This window comes from Mustelus asterias, unplaced genomic scaffold (genome assembly GCF_964213995.1).
Source record: "Mustelus asterias unplaced genomic scaffold, sMusAst1.hap1.1 HAP1_SCAFFOLD_3484, whole genome shotgun sequence".
Classification (NCBI taxonomy): domain Eukaryota; kingdom Metazoa; phylum Chordata; class Chondrichthyes; order Carcharhiniformes; family Triakidae; genus Mustelus; species Mustelus asterias.
In genome coordinates this window covers 1-23470 of record NW_027593429.1, presented here as the reverse complement: position 1 = coordinate 23470, position 23470 = coordinate 1, and the positions used below count along the sequence as shown (strand labels likewise).

Sequence of the window (23470 nt, the reverse complement as noted above, 5' to 3'; positions counted from 1 at the left end):
CTGGTGAACTGGTGCGGCAACAATAATCTCTCCCTCAATGTCAACAAAACGAAGGAGATTGTCATCGACTTCAGGAAGCGTAAAGGAGAACATGCCCCTGTCTACATCAACGGGGACAAAGTAGAAAGGGTCGAGAACTTCAAGTTTTTAGGTGTCCAGATCACCACCAACCTGTCCTGGTCCCCCCATGCTAACACTATAGTTAAGAAAGCCCCACCAATGCCTCTACTTTCTCAGATGTCTAAGGAAATTTGGCATGTCAGCTTCAGCTCTCACCAACTTTTACAGATGCACCATAGAAAACATTCTTTCCGGATGTATCACAGCTTGGTATGGGGCTCCTGCTCTGCCCAAGGCCGCAAGGAACTACAAAAAGTCGTGAATGTAGCCCAATCCATCACGCAAACCAGCCTCCCATCCATTGACTCTGTCTACACTTCCCGCTGCCTCGGGGAAAAGCAGCCAGCATAATCAAGGACCCCACGCACCCCGGACATTCTCTCTTCCACCTTCTTCCGTCGGGAAAAAGATACAAAAGTCTGAGGTCACGTACCGACCGACTCAAGAACAGCTTCTTCCCTGCTGCCGTCAGACTTTTGAATGGACCTACCTCGCACTAAGCTGATCTTTCTCTACACCCTAGCTGTGACTGTAACACTACATTCTGCACTCCCTTCTTTCCTTCTCTATGAACGGTATGCTTTGTTTGTACAGTGTGCAAGAAACAATACTTTTCACTGTATCCCAACACATGTGACAATAATAAATCAAATCAAATATAAGATAGTAGTTTGGCCGCAGCTGGAGAATTGTGTCCAGTTCTGGGCCCCGGACTTTAGGAAGGATGTGAAGACATTGGACAGAGTGCGGGATAGATTCCCGAGAACGGTTCCCGGGATGAGGAACTCCAGTTACGGAGACAGATCGGAGAAGCTGGGACTGTTCTCCTTGGGGAGGAGGAAGCCGAGAGGGGATTCGATCGAGGTGCCCAAAATCACGAGGGGGGGCCTGGACAGAGCAGAGAGGGAGAAACTGTTCCCGCTCGGAAAAGGATCGGGAACGAGAGAGGGACACGGATTTAAAATAATTGGGAAAAGAAGCCACGGAGACACGAGGAGAAACATTTTCACCCGGCGAGTGGTTAGGGTCTGGAAGGCGCTGCCTGAGAGTGTGGCGGAGGCAGGTTCGACCGAGGGCTTTCAAAAGGGAATTAGACTTATCCGAAAAGGAGGAATGTGCAGGGTGACGGGGAAAAGGCTTGGGGAGTGACGCTGGGTGAATTACTCATTTGGATTGGCCATGCTAAATTGCCCCCCTAATGTCCAAAGATGTGCGGGTTAGGTGGGTTGGCCGTGCTAAATTGCCCCTTAGCGTCCAAAGATGTGCAGGTTAGGTGGATTGGCCGTGCTAAATTGCCCTTTAGTCTCAGGGGGATTGGCAGGATAAGTATGTGCGGTTACGGGGATAGGGTCTGGGTGGGATTGTGGTTGGTGCAGACTCGATGGGCTGAATGGCCTCCTTGTAGGGATTCTACTATCTTTGAGTAAGGATTCCATCAGCTTACCTACCTCTGACGCTCAGCTAACCGGTCTGCAGGCCTGTTACACTTGGAAATATACAAATCTGTCCAGTTGTCTGCTAGCCCTCTGGGGAGATATTCCCTTTTCCCATGAATCCTCGATCCCCATTTCATAGCCTCTGATACTTTGCCACCTGCTCGGAGCAGGGGTTGTTTTGGAGGCAATATTTAGTTCATCGCAAACCGTACCTCTTGCAGAACGGTCAGACAGTGTGGAGCGGTCGGTCCTTCCAGTGGTGTCCATAGAAATGCCTGCAAAACAGGGGCAATGCAAGGGTTAATAGTCACACCAGTATAAAAATCACAGAGGCTGCAAGCCGTACCTCAGTCGATCAGGGAAAGAAATGTGAGAACCACTGGTTTTAATTAAAGCAGACCCAGATAAGAGTCAAGGACCGTTTGAACATAATTGAACGATCTTAAAGGACACAAGTCAGGAGTGCGATGGAACACTCCCCACTTGCCTGGATGAGTGCGGCTCCCAACAACACTCGAGAAGCTCGGCACCATCCAGGACAAAGCAGCCCCGCTCGATCGACACGCTAACCACAAACATTCACTCCCTCCACCACCGACGCACAGTGGCAGCAGTGTGTACCATCTACAAGATGCACTGCAGCGACTCGCCAAGGCTCCTTCGACAGCACCTTCCAAACCCACCACCTCTACCACCTAGAAGGACAAGGGGGGGGGGGCAGCAGACACATGGGGAACACCCCCACCTGCAAGTTCCCCCCTCCGAGCCACTCACCATCCCGACTTGGAAATATATCGGCCGTTCCTTCACTGTGGCTGGGGTCAAAATCCTGGAATTCCCTCCCTAACAGCACTGTGGGTGTACCTACACCACACACGGGGACTGACTGATGTCCAATCACAATCCTGGAACTCCCTCCCTAACAGCACGGTGGGTGTACCTACACCACACACGGGGACTGACTGATGTCCAATCACAATCCTGGAACTCCCTCCCTAACAGCACGGTGGGTGTACCTACACCACACGGGGACTGACTGATGTCCAATCACAATCCTGGAACTCCCTCCCTAACAGCACTGTGGGTGTACCTGCACCACACGGGGAGTGACTGATGTCCAATCACAATCCTGGAACTCCCTCCCTAACGGCATTGTGGGTCAACCCACAGCACGTGGACTGCAGCGATTCAAGATGGCGGCTCACCACCACCTTCTCAAGGGGCAACTAGGGATGGGCAATAAATGCTGGACCCAGCCAGCGGCGCCCGTGTCCCACGAATGAATAAAACAAAATTGAACTATGTGCATCTGCATTTGTCCATTCAAACAAAGGACTATGGAAAGGGAGGTTGACATGCCATTGGTCAGAGACATAGCTACCATTTCTTAGATGGTATAACATGCCCAAGGTATAATTGGACAACTATACCCTTATGTATGCATGATGTAACCTTAATCAGTATCTGTGAAGGGATAGAGAAAACTCCTATACTTTCATTGGTATACATGTAATCGAATTTGAAACTATAATTGCTTGTGTATTTCTGAATTTTGTACTCTAACTGGTCTGAATGGCTCAGTCAGAGGGAGTCCTGTAGCGCTGCAGTTTGTCAATAAATCATCTAAAGTTTATTTATTAGTATCACATGTAGGCTTACATTAACACCGCAATGAAGTTACTGTGAAACTCCGATAGTCATCACACTCTGGCGCCTAGAAAGTATTCTTTCCGGATGTATCACAGCTTGGTATGGCTCCTGCTCTGCCCAAGACCGCAAGGAATGTAGCCCAATCCATCACGCAAACCAGCCTCCCATCTACTGACTCTGTCTATACTTCCCGCTACCTCGGGAAAAGCAGCCGGCATAATTAAGGACCCCACGCACCCCGGACATTCTCTCTTCCACCTTCTTCCGTCAGGAAAAAGATACAAAAGTCTGAGGTCACGTACCAACCGACTCAAGAACAGCTTCTTCCCTGCTGCTGTCAGACTTTTGAATGGACCTACCTCGCATTAAGTTGATCTTTCTCTACACCCTAGCTATGACTGTAACACTGCATTCTGCACTCTCTCCTTTCCTTCTCTATGAACGGTATGCTTTGTCTGTATAGCGTACAAGAAACAATACTTTTCACTGTATCCCAGTACATGTGACAATAATAAATCAAATCAAATATTAAGTTGATCTTTCTCTACACCCTAGCTATGACTGTAACACTACATTCTGCACTCTCTCCTTTCCTTCTCTATGAATGGTATGGTTTGTCTGTTTAGCGCGCAAGAAACAATATTTTTCACTGTATGTTAACGCACGAGACAATAATAAATCAAATCAAAAAACTGAGGGAGAATTTGGGTCACTGTCTGTGCGGAGTTTGCACTTTCTCCCCGTGTCTGCGTGGGTTTCCTCCGGGTGCTCCGGTTTCCTCTCAGTCCAAAAGGTGTGCTGATTAGGGGCATTGGCCGTGCTAAATTCTCCCTCAGAGTACCCGAACAGGCGCCAGAGTGTGGGCGACTAGGGGATTTTCACAGTAACTTCATTGCAGTGTTAACGTAAGCCTACTTGTGACACTAATAAATAAACTTTAACTTTAGCCTAAGCCGCACTGTAGGAGGAAACCGGAGCACCTGGAGAAAACGCATGCGGACACGGGGAGAACGTGCAAACTCCGCACAGACAGTGATCCAAGCTGGGAATCGAACCCGGGTCCCTGGCGCTGTGAGGCAGCAGTGCCAACTATAAGACCATAAGACATCAGAGCAGAATAAGGCCACTCGGCCCATCGAGTCTGCTCCGCCATTCAATCATGGCTGACATTTTTCTCATCCCCATTCTCCTGCCTTTTCCCCATAACCCTGATCCCCTTATTAATCAAGAACCTATCTATCTCTGTCTTAAAGACACTCAATGACCCGGCCTCCACAGCCTTCTGCGGCAAAGAATTCCACAGATTCACCACTCTCTGGCTGAAGAAATTCCTCCTCATCTCAATTTTAAAGGATCGTCCCTTCAGCCTGAGGTTGTGCCCTCTGGTTCTAGGTTTTCCTACCAGTGGAAACATCCTCTCCACGTCCACTCTATCCAGGCCTCGCAGTATCCTGTAAGTTTCAATAAGATCCCCCCCCTCATCCTTCGAAACTCCCAACGAGTACAGACCCAGAGTCCTCAACCGTTCCTCATACGACAAGCTCTTCATTCCAGGGATCATTCTTGTGAACCTCCTCTGGACCCTTTCCAAGGCCGGCACATCCTTCCTTAGATACGGGGGCCCAAAACTGCTCTCAATATTCCAAATGGGGTCTGACAAGCTCTTCATTCCAGGGATCATTCTTGTGAACCAGTGTGCCACCGTGCCGCCAGCGAAGAGTGGTGATTATTCTTGAGATTATTTCGAGTTTGGAGATGGTCCTCGATTTACATCTTTAATTAACTCTCTGACAAAACACATTAGCTGTCTGCCGGTCCTCTGGGGCTCTTCCCTTAACTAACTCATTTCAAAAGACATGGCCAGTATCTCTGCCATCTCTCTTCACAACTGGTTTGAATGTGTCTGGATGTCATTCATTGAGATCAGGATTGTTTAGATCTGGAACACTGGCTCGATTCTCTCTCCGTGGATGCTGCCAGACCTGCTGAGTTTACCCACCATTTTCCGATCACTGGGACTAGTCATTGTTTTAGGGGGTCGTAGTTGGCACGGTGGTTCGCACTGCCACCTCACAGCGCCAGGGACCTGGGTTCAATTCCCAGCTTGTCTATGTGGAGTCTGCACGTTCTCCCCCGCCCCTGTGTCTGCGTGGGTTTCCTCCGGGTGCTCCGGTTTCCTCCCACAGTCCGAAAGACCGTGCTGGTTAGGGTGCATTGGCCGTGCTAAATTCTCCCTCAGTGTAACCCGAACAGGCACCAGAGTCATTGAATCTCTACAGTGCAGGAGGAGGCCATTTGGCCCATCGAGTCTGCACCGACCACAAACCCACCCAGGCCCGATACCCATAACCCCACACATTTACCCTAACTAGTTCCCCCTGACACCAAGGGGCAATTTAGCACGGCCAATCCACCTAACCTGCACATCTTTGGACACTAAGGGACAATTTAGCGTGGCCAATCCACCTAACCTGCACACCTTTGGACACTAAGGGACAATTTAGCATGGCCAATCCACCTAACCTACGCATCTTTGGACACAAAGGGGCAACTTAGCATGGCCAATCCACCTAACCTACGCATCTTTGGACACAAAGGGGCAATTTAGCATGACCAATCCACCTAACCTACGCATCTTTGGACACAAAGGGGCAATTTAGCATGACCAATCCACCTAACCTACACACCTTTGGACACTAAGGGACAATTTAGCATGGCCAATCCACCTAACCCACACATCTTTGGATACTAAGGGGCAATTTAGCGTGGCCAATTCACCTAACCTGCACATCTTTGGATACTAAGGGGCAATTTAGCGTGGCCAATTCACCTAACCCGCACATCTTTGGACTGTGGGAGGAAACCGGAGCATCTGGAGGAATGACAATGGCGGGGAGGGCGGGAAACATGCAGATTCCGCACAGACAGTGACCCGAGGCTGGAATCGAACCCGGGTCCCTGGCGCAGTGAGGCAGCAGTGCTAACCAATATGCCCATCGCCCTAGTGTGGCGACTAGGGGACTTTCACAGTAACTTCATTGCAGTGTTGTCAGCCTACTTGTGACATGAATGAAACAAAATTTTAACTTTAGCTCGTTGGGAGCTGCACCTTTTGCAGAATGTTCAGATATTAGGGAGCTGCGGGCAGGCCTTCCAGTGCGGTCCATCGATACACCTGTAAAATAGGGGCAATATTTAAGATGATTGCAGCTATTGCTTTTTCAGGTCATTCACGGTTATTTTGGACCAATCCAGCTACATTCAATTTCTGGCTCAGAAACACAGGCCATTCTGCCCATCCACTCTGTGCTGGTGTTATTGGAGCCTCTTCCCAGCCTCTCCCCCCCCCCCCCCCCCCTCCATCACCAAATCCTTCTATTCCTCTCTCCCTCATGTGTCTCCACCTCTCCCTAAATGTACCGACACTATTCCCCTCCCCCACTCCCCGTAGGAGCGAGACCCACATTCTCCCCCACTCCCTGTGGGAGCGAGTCCCACATTCTCCCCCACTCCCCGTGGGAGCGAGTCCCACATTCTCCCCCACTCCCCGTGGGAGCGAGTCCCACATTCTCCCCCACGCCCCGTGGGAGCGAGTCCCACATTCTCCCCCACTCCCCGTGGGAGCGAGTCCCACATTCTCCCCCACTCCCCGTGGGAGCGAGTCCCACATTCTCCCCCACGCCCCGTGGGAGCGAGTCCCACATTCTCCCCCACTCCCTGTGGGAGCGAGTCCCACATTCTCCCCCACTCCCCGTGGGAGCGAGTCCCACATTCTCCCCCACTCCCCGTGGGAGTGAGTCCCACATTCTCCCCCACTCCCCGTGGGAGCGAGTCCCACATTCTCCCCCACTCGCCGCGGGAGCGAGTCCCACATTCTCCACCACTCCCCGTGGGAGCGAGTCCCACATTCTCCACCACTCCCCGTGGGAGCAAGTCCCACATACTCCCCCACTCCCTGTGGGACTGAGTTCCACATTCTCCCCCACTTCCCGTGGGACTGAGTCCCACATTCTCCCCCACTCCCCGTGGGAGCGAGTCCCAAATTCTCCCCCACTCCCCCGTGGGAGCGAGTCCCACATTCTCCCCCACTCCCCCCGTGGGAGCGAGTCCCACATTCTCCCCCACTCCCCGTGGGAGCGAGTCCCACATTCTCCCCCACTCCCCTGTGGGAGCGAGCCCCACATTCTCCCCCACTCCCTGTGGGAGCGAGTCCCACATTCTCCCCCACTCCCCTGTGGGAGCGAGCCCCACATTCTCCCCCACTCCCTGTGGGAGCGAGTCCCACATTCTCCCCCACTCCCCGTGGGAGCGAGTCCCACATTCTCCCCCACTCCCTGAGGGAGTGAGTCCCACATTCTCCCCCACTTCCCGTGGGACCGAGTCCCACATTCTCCCCCACTCCCTGTGGGAGCGAGTCCCACATTCTCCCCCACTCCCTGTGGGAGCGAGTCCCACATTCTCCCCCACTCCCCGTGGGACCGAGTCCCACATTCTCCCCCACTCCCCGTGGGAGCGAGTCCCACATTCTCCCCCACTCCCCCGTGGGAGCGAGTCCCACATTCTCCCCCACTCCCTGTGGGAGCGAGTCCCACATTCTCCCCCACTCCCCGTGGGAGCGAGTCCCACATTCTCCCCCACTCCCCCGTGGGAGCGAGTCCCACATTCTCCCCCACTCCCTGTGGGAGCGAGTCCCACATTCTCCCCCACTCCCCGTGGGAGCGAGTCCCACATTCTCCCCCACTCCCCGTGGGAGCGAGTCCCACATTCTCCCCCACTCCCTGAGGGAGCGAGTCCCACATTCTCCCCCACTCCCCGCGGGAGCGAGTCCCACATTCTCCCCCACTCCCCCGTGGGAGCGAGTCCCACATTCTCCCCCACTCCCCGTGGGAGCGAGTCCCACATTCTCCCCCACTCTCTGGGTGAAGATATTTCTCCTGAACCCCCCAGTGGATTTATCAGTGACTATCTGATATTGATGACCCCCTAGTTCTGGTCTCCCCCACGCAAGTGGAAACATCTCCACATCGACCCTATGGAAATCCCCTCCATTATTGTACATTCCTCGCTCAGGTCACCTTCCCTTTTCTCGAGAAAAGAGCCCCGGCCAATGTTTCCTGATGAGTTTGAAACCTCTCAGTTCTGGTATAGAACATAGAACATAGAACATAGAACATTACAGCGCAGAACAGGCCCTTCGGCCCACGATGTTGCACCGACCAGTTAAAAAAAAAAACTGTGACCCTCCAACCTAAACCAATTTCTTTTCGTCCATGAACCTATCTACGGATCTCTTAAACGCCCCCAAACTAGGCGCATTTACTACTGATGCTGGCAGGGCATTCCAATCCCTCACCACCCTCTGGGTAAAGAACCTACCCCTGACATCGGTTCTATAACTACCCCCCCTCAATTTAAAGCCATGCCCCCTCGTGCTGGATTTCTCCATCAGAGGAAAAAGGCTATCACTATCCACCCTATCTAAACCTCTAATCATCTTATATGTTTCAATAAGATCCCCTCTTAGCCGCCGCCTTTCCAGCGAAAACAATCCCAAATCCCTCAGCCTCTCCTCATAGGATCTCCCCTCCATACCAGGCAACATCCTGGTAAACCTCCTCTGCACCCTCTCCAAAGCCTCCACATCCTTCCTGTAATGTGGGGACCAGAACTGCACACAGTACTCCAAGTGCGGCCGCACCAGAGTTGTGTACAGTTGCAACATAACGCTACGACTCCTAAATTCAATCCCCCTACCAATAAACGCCAAGACACCATATGCCTTCTTAACAACCTTATCTACTTGATTCCCAACTTTCAGGGATCTATGCACACATACACCTAGATCCCTCTGCTCCTCCACACTATTCAAAGTCCTCCCGTTAGCCCTATACTCAACACATCTGTTATTCCTACCAAAGTGAATTACCTCACACTTCTCCGCATTAAACTCCATCCGCCACCTCTCGGCCCAACTTTGCAACCTGTCTAAGTCTTCCTGCAAACTACGACACCCTTCCTCACTGTCTACCACACCACCGACTTTGGTGTCATCAGCAAATTTGCTAATCCACCCAACTATACCCTCATCCAGATCATTAATAAATATTACAAACAGCAGTGGCCCCAAAACAGATCCCTGAGGTACACCACTTGTAACCGCACTCCATGATGAATATTTACTATCAACCACCACCCTCTGTTTCCTATCCGCTAGCCAATTCCTGATCCAATTTCCTAGATCACCCCCAATCCCATACATCTGCATTTTCTGCAGAAGCCTACCATGATGTTCCATGTAAATCCTTTCTGCACCTTCTGTATCCTTAATTTAATATGGAGGCCGGAACCGCTCCCAGGAACGCCGCGTGTGATCTAACCGAGGTTCGAGAAGAGTTTAACATCACTTCCCTGCTTTTCGATTGGGGGAATGGGGAGAATGTGGAACTCAATTCTATCCCCTCTCGACATGAACCCCGGTGTTTTTGACATTTTATGGCCTCATTGACCAGTGATGTGAGAATTTGGATCCTCAGATCCCTCCCCCCCGTTCCTCTCCCACATTTACACTCTTATTTTCCAACTGTGTCACCTCCTTAGTCTTCCTACCAAAACGAACCACCTCAAACATAGAGGTTTACAGCATGGAAACAGGCCCTTCGGCCCAACTTGTCCATGCCGCCCAGTTTTTACCATTAAGCTAGTCCCAATTGCCCGTGTTTGGCCCATATCCCTCTATACCCATCGTACCCATGTAACTGTCTAAATGCTTATTAAAAGTCAAAATTGTACCCGCCTCTACTACTACCTCCGGCAACTCGTTCCAGACACTCACCACCCTCCGTGTGAAAAGATTACCCCTCTGGACACTTTTGTATCTCTCCCCTCTCACCTTAAACCTCTAGTTTTAGACTCCCCTACCTTTGGGAAAAGATTTTGATTATCTACCTTACCCTATGCCCCTCAGTATTTTATAGACCTATGCACCATAGAAAGCATTCTTTCTGGTTGTCATAGAGTCATAGAGGTTTACAACATGGAAACAGGCCCTTCGGCCCAACTTGTCCATGCTGCCCTTTTAAAAAAAAACCCTAAGCTAACCCCAATTGCCCGCGTTTGGCCCATATGCCTCTATCTTACCCATGTAACTATCTAAATGCTTTTTAAAAGACAAAATTGTACCCGCCTCTACTACTGCCTCAGGCAGCTCGTTCCAGACACTCACCATCCTCTGTGTGAAAAAATTGCCCCTCTGGACCCTTTTGTATCTCTCCCCTCTCACCTTAAACCTATGCCCTCTAGTTTTAGACTCCCCTACCTTTGGGAAAAGATATTGACTATCTAACTGATCTATGCCCCTCATTATTTTATAGACCTCGATACGATCACCCCTCAGCCTCCTGCGCTCCAGAGAAAAAAGTTCCAGTCTATCCAGCCTCTCCTTATAACTCAATCCATCAAATCCCGGTAGCATCCGAGTAAATCTCTTCTGCACTCTTTCTAGTTTAATAATATCCTTTCTATAATAGGGTGACCAGAATTGCACACAGTATTCCAAGTCTGGCCTTACCAACGTATCACAGCTTGGTCTGGGCTCCTGCTCTGCCCAAGACCGCAAGAAACTACAAAGGGTTGTGAATGTAGCCCAGTCCATCACGCAAACCAGCCTCCCATCCATTGACTCTGTCTACACTTCCCGCTGCCTCGGGGGAAAAGCAGCCGGCATAATCAAGGACCCCACACACCCCGGACATTCTCTCTTCCACCTTCTTCCGTCGGGAAAAAGATACAAAAGTCTGAGGTCACGACCGACTCAAGAACAGCTTCTTCCCTGCTGCCTTCAGACGTTTTTTGAATGGACCTACCTCGCATTAAGCTGATCTTTCTCTACACCCTAGCTGTGACTGTAACACTACATTCTGCACTCTCTCCTTTCCTTCTCTATGAACGGTATGCTTTGTCTGTATAGTGCGCAAGAAACAATACTTTTCACTGTATCCCAATACATGTGACAATAATAAATCAAATTAAATATTAAGTTGATCTTTCTCTACACCCTAGCTATGACTGTAACACTACATTCTGCACTCTCTCCTTTCCTTCTCTATGAACGGTATGCTTTGTCTGTATAGTGCGCAAGAAACAGTACTTTTCACTGTATCCCAGTACATGTGACAATAATAAATCAAATATTAAGTTGGTCTTTCTCTCCACCCTAGCTAAGACTGTAACGCTACATTCTGCACCCTCTCCTTTCCTTCTCTATGAACGGCATGCAGATTAGGAGACCAAAACTGCACACAATGTGGCCTCACCAAGGCCCTGTATAACAGCAAGACATCCCTACTCCTATACTGAAATCCTCTTGCTGTGAAGGCTGGTATGCCATTAGCTTTCCTCACCGCTTGCTGTACCTGCATGCCAACCTTCAGCGACTGTTTCGCCATGACACCCAGGTCACGATGCACTTCCCCTTTTCCTAAACTGCCACCACTCGGATAATAATCTTCCTTCCTGTTTTTGTTTAGAAACATAGAAGAAAAACTACAGCACAAACAGGCCTTTCGGCCCCACAAGTTGTGCCGAACACATCCCTACCTTCTAGACCTACCTATAACCCTCCATCCTATTAAGCTCCATGTACTCATCCAGGAGTCTCTTAAAAGACCCTATTGAGTTTGCCTCCACCACCACTGACGCCAGCCGATTCCACTCGCCCACCACCCTCTGTGTGAAAAACTTACCCCTCACATCTCCCCTGTACCTACCCCCCAGCACCCTAAACCTGTGTCCTCTCGTAGCAGACATTTCCACCCTGGGAAAAAGCCTCTGAGAGTCCACCCGATCTATGCCTCTCAACATCTTATACACCTCTATTAGGTCTCCTCTCATCCTACGTCTCTCCAAGGAGAAAAGACCGAGCTCCCTCAGCCTATCCTCGTAAGGCATGCCCGCTCAATCAACCACCAAAGTGGGCGACCTCACATATATCTGCGTTTGCCAAGTATTTGCCCACTCAGCCAAGTCACCCTGCAGCCTCTGGGTGGGCATCACAGCACAGGCGCTTGTTCATGAGTGGTTTTCCACACCCAGTCAGAAGTGGCCCTGCTGTTAATACCTCAGGGCGCTTTGCATTCTGAGCAGGGATTGTTTCCGTGCTAACGTTCGACTCGATGGGGGGAACCGTACCTCTTGTGGATTGTTCTGACCTGATGGAGCTGCGTTCTGCCCTCCCGATGGAATCTAACGAAGAGCCTGAAAAAACAGGGGCAATGGTGAGACGACTGGATCCCGAACGTGGCGCTCGCGGACCAGGAACCTCGCTCGCTCGGGTGGTGAGCCATGGCATTGAATTGACGAGACCATTCGACCCATCTGCTCCATGCCCGCTCTGGGCTAAGACGTTTCCCCCCCCCCCCCCCCCGATTAGATTTCAAGCTTATTCATTTATTAGTATCACAAGCATTAACACTGCAATGAAGTTACTGTGAAAATCCCCGGGTCGCCACACTCCGCCGCCTGTTCGGATAACACTGAGGGAGAATTTAGCACGGCCAATCCCTCTAACCCACACATCTTTGGACACTAAGGGGCAATTTAGCACGGCCAATCCCCCTAACCTGCACATCTTTGGACACTAAGGGGCAATTTAGCATGGCCAATCCACCTAACCCACACATCTTTGGACACTAAGGGGCAATTTAGCATGGCCAATCCCTCTAATCTGCACATCTTTGGACACTAAGGGACAATTTAGCATGGCCAATCCCTCTAATCTGCACATCTTTGGACACTAAGGGACAATTTAACATGGCCAATCCCTCGAATCTGCACATCTTTGGACACTAAGGGACAATTTAGCATCGCCAATCCACCTAACCTACACATCGTTGAACACAAATGGGCAATTTAGCATGGCCAACCCACCTAACCTACACAGTTTTGGACACTAAGGGGCAATTTAGCATGGCCAATCCACCTGACCTACACATCCTTGGAAACTGAGGGGCAATTTAGCATGGCCAATCCACCTAACCTGCACATCTTTGGATACTGAGGGGCAATTTAGCATGGCCAATCCACCTAACCAGCACATCTTTGGATACTGAGGGGCAATTTAGCATGGCCAATCCACCTAACCTGTACATCTTTGGATACTGAGGGGCAATTTAGCATGGCCAATCCACCTAACCTGTACATCTTTGGATACTGAGGGGCAATTTAGCATGGCCAATCCACCTAACCAGCACATCTTTGGATACTGAGGGGCAATTTAGCATGGCCAATCCACCTAACCAGCACATCTTTGGATACTAAGGAGCAATTTAGCATGGCTGGTGCACCTAACCTACACATCTTTCGGACTGTGGGAGGACCCAGAGGAAACCCATACAGACACGGGGAGAATGTGCAGACTCCACACAGACAGTGACCCAAGCCGGGAATTGAACCCAGGTCCCCGGCGCTGTGAGGCAGCAGTGCTAACCCACTGTGCCACCCTGCTGTACTCCATTTTGGAACCATTTCAGTGATCTTGCCTCCTGGATCATCTGTGGGAGGATATTGACATCTTTGGCGTTACCATCGCTGAATCCGCCCCACCATCCCCGCTCCCTCCCCATCAACATCCTGGGGGTTACCGTTGACCAGACACTGAACTGGATCCAGCCACATAAATACTGTGGCTACCAGAGCAGGTCAGAGGCTGGGAATCCTGCGGAGAGTAACTCACCTCCTGACTCCCCGCAAAGCCTGTCCACTGGGAATCCTGCGGAGAGTAACTCACCTCCTGACTCCCCGCAAAGCCTGTCCACTGGGAATCCTGCGGAGAGTAACTCACTTCCTGACTCCCCCCAAAGCCTGTCCACCAGCTACAAGGGACAAGAATGTTCCCAATGGTGGGGGGAGTCCAGAACTAGGGGGTCATAGTTTGAGGATAAGGGGTAAACCTTTTAGGACTGAGGTGAGGAGAAATTTCTTCACCCAGAGAGTGGTGGAATTCACTCCCACAGAAGCTAGTTGGGGCCAAAACGTTGTGATTTCAAGAAGAAATTAGATATCGTTCTTGGGGGTAAAGGGATCGAGGGATATCGGGGGAAGGGGAGATCAGGATATTGAATTTGATGATCAGCCATGATCAAAATGAATGGTGGAGCAGGCTTGAAGGCCCAAATGGCCTCCTGCTGCTTCTAGTTTCTAAGTCAGGAGTGTGATGGAGCACTCTCCAATTGCCTCGATGAGTGTGGCTCCCAGCAACACTCCAGTTGCCACATTCCGGCGCCTGCTCGGATTACACTGAGGGAGAATTTAGCACGGCCAATGCACCCTAACCAGCACGTCTTTCGGACTGTGGGAGGAAACCGGAGGAAACCCACGCAGACACGTGATGGGAGACAGTGTATCTAACCCCGTGCTGTACCTGTCCTGGGAGTGTTTGATGGGGACAGTGTAGAGGGAGCTTTACTCTGTATCTAACCCCGTGCTGTACCTGTCCTGGGAGTGTTTGATGGGGACAGTGTAGAGGGAGCTTTACTCTGTATCTAACCCCGTGCTGTACCTGTCCTGAGAGTGTTTGATGGGGGACAGTGTAGAGGGAGCTTTACTCTGTATCTAACCTTGTGCTGTAACTGTCCTAGGAGTGTTTGATGGGGGACAGTGTAGAGGGAGCTTTACTCTGTATCTAACCCCGTGCTGTACCTGTCCTGGGAGTGTTTGATGGGGGACAGTGTAGAGGGAGCTTTACTCTGTATCTAACCCCATGCTGTACCTGTCCTGGGAGTGTTTGATGGGGGACAGTGTAGAGGGAGCTTTACTCTGTATCTAACCCCGTGCTGCACCTGCCCTGGGAGTGTTTGATGGGAGACAGTGTATCTAACCCCGTGCTGCACCTGTCCTGGGAGTGTTTGCTGGGGGGACAGTGTAGAGGGAGCTTTACTCTGTATCTAACCCCGTGCTGTACCTGTCCTGGGAGTGTTTGATGGGGGACAGTGTAGAGGGAGCTTTACTCTGTATCTAACCCCGTGCTGTACCTGTCCTGGGAGTGTTTGATGGGGGACAGTGTAGAGGGAGCTTTACTCTGTATCTAACCCTGTGCTGTACCTGTCCTGGGAGTGTTTGATGGGGACAGTGTAAAGGGAGCTTTACTCTGTATCTAACCCCGTGCTGCACCTGTCCTGGGAGTGTTTGATGGGAGACAGTGTAGAGGGAGCTTTACTCTGTATCTCACCCCGTGCTGCACCTGCCCTGGGAGTGTTTGATGGGAGACAGTGTAGAGGGAGCTTTACTCTGTATCTAACCCCATGCTGTACCTGTCCTGGGAGTGTTTGATGGGGGACAGTGTAGAGGGAGCTTTACTCTGTATCTAACCCCGTACTGCACCTGTCCTGGGAGTGTTTGCTGGGGGGACAGTGTAGAGGGAGCTTTACTCTGTATCTAACCCCGTGCTGTACCTGTCCTGGGAGTGTTTGATGGGGGACAGTGTAGAGGGAGCTTTACTCTGTATCTAACCCCGTGCTGTACCTGTCCTGGGAGTGTTTGATGGGGGACAGTGTAGAGGGAGCTTTACTCTGTATCTAACCCTGTGCTGTACCTGTCCTGGGAGTGTTTGATGGGGACAGTGTAAAGGGAGCTTTACTCTGTATCTAACCCCGTGCTGCACCTGTCCTGGGAGTGTTTGATGGGAGACAGTGTAGAGGGAGCTTTACTCTGTATCTAACCCCGTGCTGCACCTGCCCTGGGAGTGTTTGATGGGAGACAGTGTAGAGGGAGCTTTACTCTGTATCTAACCCCATGCTGTACCTGTCCTGGGAGTGTTTGATGGGGGACAGTGTAGAGGGAGCTTTACTCTGTATCTAACCCCATGCTGTACCTGTCCTGGGAGTGTTTGATGGGAGACAGTGTAGAGGGAGCTTTACTCTGTATCTAACCCCATGCTGTACCTGTCCTGGGAGTGTTTGATGGTGGACAGTGTAGAGGGAACTTTACTCTGTATCTAACCCCGTGCTGTACCTGTCCTGGGAGTGTTTGATGGGGGACAGTGTAGAGGGAGCTTTACTCTGTATCTAACCCCGTGCTGTACCTGTCCTGGGAGTGTTTGATGGGGGACAGTGTAGAGGGAGCTTTACTCTGTATCTAACCCCGTGCTGTACCTGTCCTGGGAGTGTTTGATGGGGGACAGTGTAGAGGGAGCTTTACTCTGTATCTAACCCCGTGCTGTACCTGTCCTGGGAGTGTTCTGAAGGGAAATGCAGAGGACTAAGTGCGGACGTACCGGTTGCGTCCAAATCTAGTGGCCCCGGCACCATCTGGCTCGACTGCCCCCAGGGAACTTGTGAACTGCTGCCGGTGGGCGTGTGGTTCGGCATATTGGCGACGGTCTGGTGGGGCAGCGTCGAATGCATGCTGCGCGGGACGTTGGACCGTCTTCGTGAGCCCCCCTGTGTGCCGATCAACGTGGGCTGTAACTGCAGGAAGAGGGGGAAAGAATAAGAGGACGGAACAATTCAACAAAAACATGGCTGCAAAAAAAAATCTGAGTTTATTTATGAGTGTCACAAGTAAGGCTGACATTCACACTGCAATGAAGTTACTGTGGAAATCCCCCACTCGCCACACTCCGGCGCCTGTTCGGGTTACACTGAGGGAGAATTTAGCCAATCCACCTAACCTGCACCTCTTTGGACACTAAGGGGCAATTTAGCATGGCCAATCCACCTAACCTGCAACTCTTTGGACACCAAAGGACAATTTAGCATGGCCAATCCACCTAACCTGCACATCTTTGGACACCAAAGGACAATTTAGCATGGCCAATCCACCTAACCTGCACCTCTTTGGACACCAAAGGACAATTTAGCATGGCCAATCCACCTAACCTGCACATCTTTGGACACCAAAGGACAATTTAGCATGGCCAATCCACCTAACCTGCACCTCTTTGGACACTAAGGGGCAATTTAGCACGGCCAATCCACATAACCTGCACATCTTTGGACACTAAGGGGCAATTTAGCATGGCCAATCCACATAACCTGCACATCTTTGGACACTAAGGGGCAATTTAGCATGGCCAATCCACCTAACCTACACATCTTTGGACACTAAGAGGCAATTTAGCATGGCCAATCCACCTAACCTGCACATCTTTTGGACTGTGGGAAGAAACCAGAGCACCCGGAGGAAACCCACGCAGACACGGGGAGAACGTGCAAACTCCACGCAGACAGTGACACAAGTCAGGAATCGAACCCGGGTCCCTGGCGCTGTGAGGCAGCAGTTCTAACCACATCGTCGCGGTGACAGGTGGGGTGGAGGTTTCCCGGTAACCATCTCCGACCTTCCCGCCCACTGTGTTATAAATTCCAAACAAACCTGACGAAGGAGCGGCGCTCCAAAAGCTCGTGATACCAAATAAATCTGTTGGACTTTAACCTGGTGTTGTGAGACTTCTTACTGTGCCCACCCCAGTCCCACGCCGGCATCTCCACATCAGTGAAAGCAGCCACACAATAGACAGGGTGATAAAGAGGAGGTTCACAAGAATGATCCCTGGAATGAAGAGCTTGTCGTATGAGGAACGGTTGAGGACTCTGGGTCTGTACTCGATGGAGTTTAGAAGGATGAGGGGGGATCTTATTGAAACTTACAGGATACTGCGAGGCCTGGATAGAGTGGATGTGGAGGGGATGTTTCCACTAGTAGGAAAGTCTAGAACCAGAGGGCACAACCTCAGGCTAAAGGGACGATCCATTAAAACAGAGATGAGGAGGAATTTCTTCAGCCAGAGAGTGGTGAATCTGTGGAACTCTTTGCCGCAGAAGGCTGTGGAGGCCGGGTCATTGAGTGTCTTTAAGACAGAGATAGATAGGGTCTTGATCAATAAGGGGATCAGGGGTTATGGGGAAAAGGCAGGAGAATGGGGATGAGAAAAATATCAGCCATGATTGAATGGCGGAGCAGACTCGATGGGCCGAGTGGCCTCATTCTGCTCCTATGTCTTATGGTCTAATGATCTGCTCCTCCTCCTCGAGCTGGGGCAAAGTAATCTGATTATTGTCACATGTATTGGGATACAGTGAAAAGTATTGTTTCTTGCCCTCTATATAGACAAAGCATACCGCTCATAGAGAAGGAAAGGAGAGGGTGCAGAATGTAGTGTTACAGTCACAGCTAGGGTGTAGAGAAAGATCAACTTAATGCGAGGTAGGTCCATTCAAAAGTCTGACGGCAGCAGGGAAGAAGCTGTTCTTGAGTCGATCAGTACGTGACCTCAGACTTTTGTATCTTTTTCCCGAAGGAAGAAGGTGGAAGAGAGAATGTCCGGGGTGCGTGGGGTCCTTGATTATGCTGGCTGCTTTTCCCCCCGAGGCAACGGGAAGTGTAAACAGAGTCAATGGATGGGAGGCTGGTTTGCGTGATGGATTGGGCTACATTCACAACCCTTTGTAGTTCCTTGCGGTCTTGGGCAGAGCAGGAGCCATACCAAGCTGTGATACATCCGGAAAGAATGCTTTCTATGGTGCATCTGTAAAAGTTGGTGAGAGTCGTAGCGGACATGCCAAATTTCCTTAGTGAGAGGGAGCAAGGCGAGAGGTTTAGGGCCCCCCAGGCAGCTGAAGGCACGGCTGCCAATCCCAGACCGATGGGAATCGGGGGATGCTCGAGAGGCCGGAACTGGAGGAGCGCAGAGATCTTGGAGTATTGTAGGGGGCTGGAGGAGGTTACAGAGATAGGGAGGGGGTGTAGGGGCTGGAGGAGGTTACAGAGATAGGGAGGGGTGGAGGGGCTGGAGGAGGTTACAGAGATAGGGAGGGGGTGTCGGGGCTGGAGGGGGTTACAGAGATAGGGAGGGGGTGTCGGGGCTGGAGGAGGTTACAGAGATAGGGAGGGGGTGTAGGGGCTGGAGGAGGTTACAGAGATAGAGAGGGGGTGTAGGGGCTGGAGGAGGTTACAGAGATAGGGAGGTGGTGTCGGGGCTGGAGGAGGTTACAGAGATAGGGAGGGGGTGTCGGGGCTGGAGGAGGTAACAGAGATAGGGAGGGGGTGTCGGGGCTGGAGGAGGTAAAGAGATAGGGAGGGGGTGTCAGGGCTGGAGGAGGTTACAGAGATAGGGAGGGGGTGTCGGGGCTGGAGGAGGTAACAGAGATAGGGAGGGGGTGTCGGGGCTGGAGGAGGTAACAGAGATAGGGAGGGGGTGTCGGGGCTGGAGGAGGTTACAAACAGAGATATCGGCCGAGATTCCCAAATAGTCCCCATTGCTTGATTCCTCACCAGGTTGAATAGCCGCGTGCCGCGCAGCTTCACAGGGTGTCTGTACAATCAGAGGGTAGCGCTGTATTCACTGCCCCCCACACCGCCCCCCGCCGCCCCAGTATTAGCTCGGCCGGATCTCCCTCGGCTTCGATTCCCCCATCCCCACCAGCGAGTGCCCGCCACGGCCGGCCGCACTTACAGGCTGTTGTTCCCGCGCCGGTTGCTGCGCTCTCGGAGCACGGGCAGAGTCCTGGGGCCAGACGCCTCCCCACACCCACTGCAGGTAGCTCGCCAGCACGATGACACACAGGAACGTGAAGTTTGTGGCCACTCCAATGATGGCTGAGGTCACAGGGAAATTGTACAGAATAAACCTGGAATGGAGAGAGAGGGAGGCGGGGAGGGCGGGAGGCGGGGAGGGCGGGAGGCGGGGAGGGCGGGAGGCGGGGAGGGCGGGAGGCGGGGAGGGCGGGAGGCGGGGAGGGCGGGAGGCGGGGAGGGCGGGGGGCGGGGAGGGCGGGAGGCGGGGAGGGCGGGAGGCGGGGAGGGCGGGAGGGCGGGAGGCGGGGAGGGCGGGAGGCGGGGAGGGCGGGAGGCGGGGAGGGCGGGAGGCGGGGAGGGCGGGAGGGCGGGAGGCGGGGAGGGCGGGAGGGCGGGAGGCGGGGAGGGCGGGAGGCGGGGAGGGCGGGAGGCGGGGAGGGCGGGAGGCGGGGAGGGCGGGAGGCGGGGAGGGCGGGAGGCGGGGAGGGCGGGAGGCGGGGAGGGCGGGAGGCGGGGAGGGCGGGAGGCGGGGAGGGCGGGAGGCGGGGGAGGGCGGGAGGCGGGGAGGGCGGGAGGCGGGGAGGGCGGGAGGCGGGGAGGGCGGGAGGCGGGGAGGGCGGGAGGCGGGGAGGGCGGGAGGCGGGGAGGGCGGGAGGCGGGGAGGGCGGGAGGCGGGGAGGGCGGGAGGCGGGGAGGGCGGGAGGCGGGGAGGGCGGGAGGCGGGGAGGGCGGGAGGCGGGGAGGGCGGGAGGCGGGGAGGGCGGGAGGCGGGGAGGGCGGGAGGCGGGGGGGGGCGGGAGGCGGGGGGGGGCGGGAGGCGGGGAGGGCGGGAGGCGGGGAGCGCGGGGAGGGGGAGCCGGGGAAGGGGAGGTTGGGAGAGAGTGGGGGCAGAGTGTGGAAGGAGGGTGGAGACAGGTAGAGGGAGAGAAGGGGTGGGTAAGTGCACGAGGAGAGAAAGCAGAGTTAGCAATGCCCGTCACCTCCCTCCATCCCATTTTCCTGTTCCCCTCTCTCACTGAGGGGCTGCTCTGTATCCAGCTGTCTTACACTGTGAGGCAGTGTGGTGTAGGTACACGCACAGTGCTGTTAGGGAGGGAGTTCCAGGATTGTGATTGGACATCAGTCAGTCCCCGTGTGTGGTGTAGGTACACCCACAGTGCTGTTAGGGAGGGAGTTCCAGGATTTTGACCCCAGCCACAGTGAAGGAACGGCCGATATATTTCCAAGTCGGGATGGTGAGTGGCTCGGAGGGGGAACTTGCAGGTGGGGGTGTTCCCCATGTGTCTGCTGCCCCCCCCTTGTCCTTCTAGGTGGTAGAGGTGGCGGGTTTGGAAGGTGCTGTCGAAGGAGCCTTGGCGAGTCGCTGCAGTGCATCTTGTAGATGGTACACACTGCTGCCACTGTGCGTCGGTGGTGGAGGGAGTGAGTGTTTGTGGTTAGCGTGTCGATCGAGCGGGGCTGCTTTGTCCTGGATGGTGTCGAGCTTCTCGAGTGTTGTTGGGAGCCGCACTCATCCAGGCAAGTGGGGAGTATTCCATCGCACTCCTGACTTGTGTCCTTGTAGATGGTGGACAGGCTTTGGGGGGAGTGAGGAGGTGAGTTACTCTCCGCAGGATTCCCAGTGGACAGGCTTTGGGGGGAGTCAGGAGGTGAGTTACTCTCCGCAGGATTCCCAGTGGACAGGCTTTGTGGGGAGTCAGGAGGTGAGTTACTCTCCGCAGGATTCCCAGTGGACAGGCTTTGGGGGGAGTCAGGAGGTGAGTTACTCTCCACAGGATTCCCAGCCTCTGACCTGCTCTGGTAGCCACTGTATTTCTATGGCTGGGTCCAGTTCAGTTTCTGGTCAATGTTACCTGATTCCTGTGAAGTGTGCGTGGATCTGCAGCTGGGCCTTGTACACCTCGATTCGTTTGGTCTGGATCTCGATCACAGCCCCCATCGTTGGCGTGTACTGGACAGGGGGATAGAGCACAGCGTCAAACACCTTTTCCCCCCCAACCCTCCCCCGCTTCCAACACCATCAGCCAGCCGGACCTCCGGGCAAGCGGAATGCCCGTCTTGGTGTTCGGGGGGGGGGGGGGGGGGGTGGGTCGGGCTTGGGTTCCACCCCCTCCCCTCCCCACCGCGGGACCAGAAAAGCGCAACCCCCCCCGCCTTCTCCGCACCCAGCCACCCCCTCCCTCCAGCACCCCCAGCCAACCTCCACCCCTCAGCATGGTTATCATTCGTACCTTTGTCTGTGTGGGATCTTGCTGTGCACAAAATGGCCACCGCACCTCCCATAATTACCACGGGGGTCACGTGCGCACGATAAACACAAGCATCGACCGAGCTTACGTTCGGGAGGAATAACAGGAGAATTACCGACGAACAGGGTAAAATTAGGGCATCTTTCAAAGCGAGGGGTGTCCGAGGCAGGGGGAGCCTCTGACAGAATTTAATCATTCTGTACTGGGACTAAGTTCTCATCTCCCTGACGGTCCAACCCAAATTCTGCACCCGCTCGCGCCCACACATACACGATGGCGATCTCTCTCTCCCTATTCCTCACCGAGTCTTCCTGGTAGTCCGCGTACAGCTCGATCTCCACTACCTGGGTCTGCTCCACCAGGCCTGTGATGAAGAGTGGGGCGTACACCAGAGTGTCCAGAGTCTGCAGCAGCCATGACTTGTATTGTAGCATCGCCTGAGAGAAAGCGCACACACACACACAGGGTGTTACCAACCACGCACACACGGCAGAGACACCCCGCCAACCACACTGACCCACACACAGGCTCCCTCGCCCACTGGCGCCCGCATGGAGCCCCCCACCTTGCCCGCACACAGCCCACCCGATGCCCTCACACAGCCACCTCCCACACAGGCTCCCTCGACCACTGGCGCCCCCCACCTCGCCCAGAGCCCCCTCCCCACCTCGCCCAGAGCCCCCCCCCCGCGCCCGCGCGCAGCCCCCCCGCGCCCGCGCGCAGCCCCCACACGCCCGCGCGCAGCCCCCACACGCCCGCGCGCAGCCCCCACACGCCCGCGCGCAGCCCCCCACACGCCCGCGCGCAGCCCCCACACGCCCGCGCGCAGCCCCCACACGCCCGCGCGCAGCCCCCACACGCCCGCGCGCAGCCCCCACACGCCCGCGCGCAGCCCCCACACGCCCGCGCGCAGCCCCCACACGCCCGCGCGCAGCCCCCCTTCGACTGCGCGCAGCCCCCACACGCCCGCGCGCAGCCCCCACACGCCCGCGCGCAGCCCCCACACGCCCGCGCGCAGCCCCCCTTCGACTGCGCGCAGACTCCTTCCCACGCGCGCACAGCCCCCCCTCACAGAGCCCCCCTCCCGCCACATTGCTGGGATCTTGCTGTGTGTTTCCCACGTTACAGCGGTGCTCACAGGCCGGAGAAGTACTTGAGCGGGAGCAGGCCATTCAGCCCCTCCAGCCCTGCTACACCATTCAAACAGATAGCTGGCTGATCTCACCCTCTCTCTCTCTCCCCTCTCCACCGCGACACCTTCCACCCACACCCCCCAAGCTCCCAACATCCGGGACGCCCCAAGGCTGCGCCTGAGCCCGTCGCTGGTAAAGGTGGGCGGGCGGGAGACTCACCGATCGGGAGACGCTGGAGATCTCCTGGCCCCACTTGGTGTAACACACAGCCCGCACCATGAACATTCCCAAGTTCCGGTTGATGGGGGACTCCGGCATGAGGAGCCGCAGGGAGATGCGATAGGGCTGTCCATACGTCATGACCTGCAGCGGG

The 23470-nt window shown here is 54.0% G+C and overlaps 1 protein-coding gene across 1 annotated transcript in view; it reads right to left on the bottom strand.

Moving 5' to 3' along the window:
- Window positions 1-23457, bottom strand: part of LOC144490602 (uncharacterized) — a 29615-nt gene extending 6158 nt beyond the window's left edge. Inside the window, exons 1-8 of the mRNA XM_078208314.1 lie at window positions 23317-23457; window positions 22267-22401; window positions 21569-21666; window positions 19654-19828; window positions 16474-16666; window positions 12393-12458; window positions 6316-6381; window positions 1769-1831 (exon numbers count right to left, since the gene is read on the bottom strand). Coding sequence (XP_078064440.1) covers window positions 1769-1831; window positions 6316-6381; window positions 12393-12458; window positions 16474-16666; window positions 19654-19828; window positions 21569-21666; window positions 22267-22401; window positions 23317-23457 — 937 coding nt within the window. The remainder of the gene's footprint in view (window positions 1-1768; window positions 1832-6315; window positions 6382-12392; window positions 12459-16473; window positions 16667-19653; window positions 19829-21568; window positions 21667-22266; window positions 22402-23316) is intronic.
- Window positions 23458-23470: the final 13 nt, after the last annotated feature.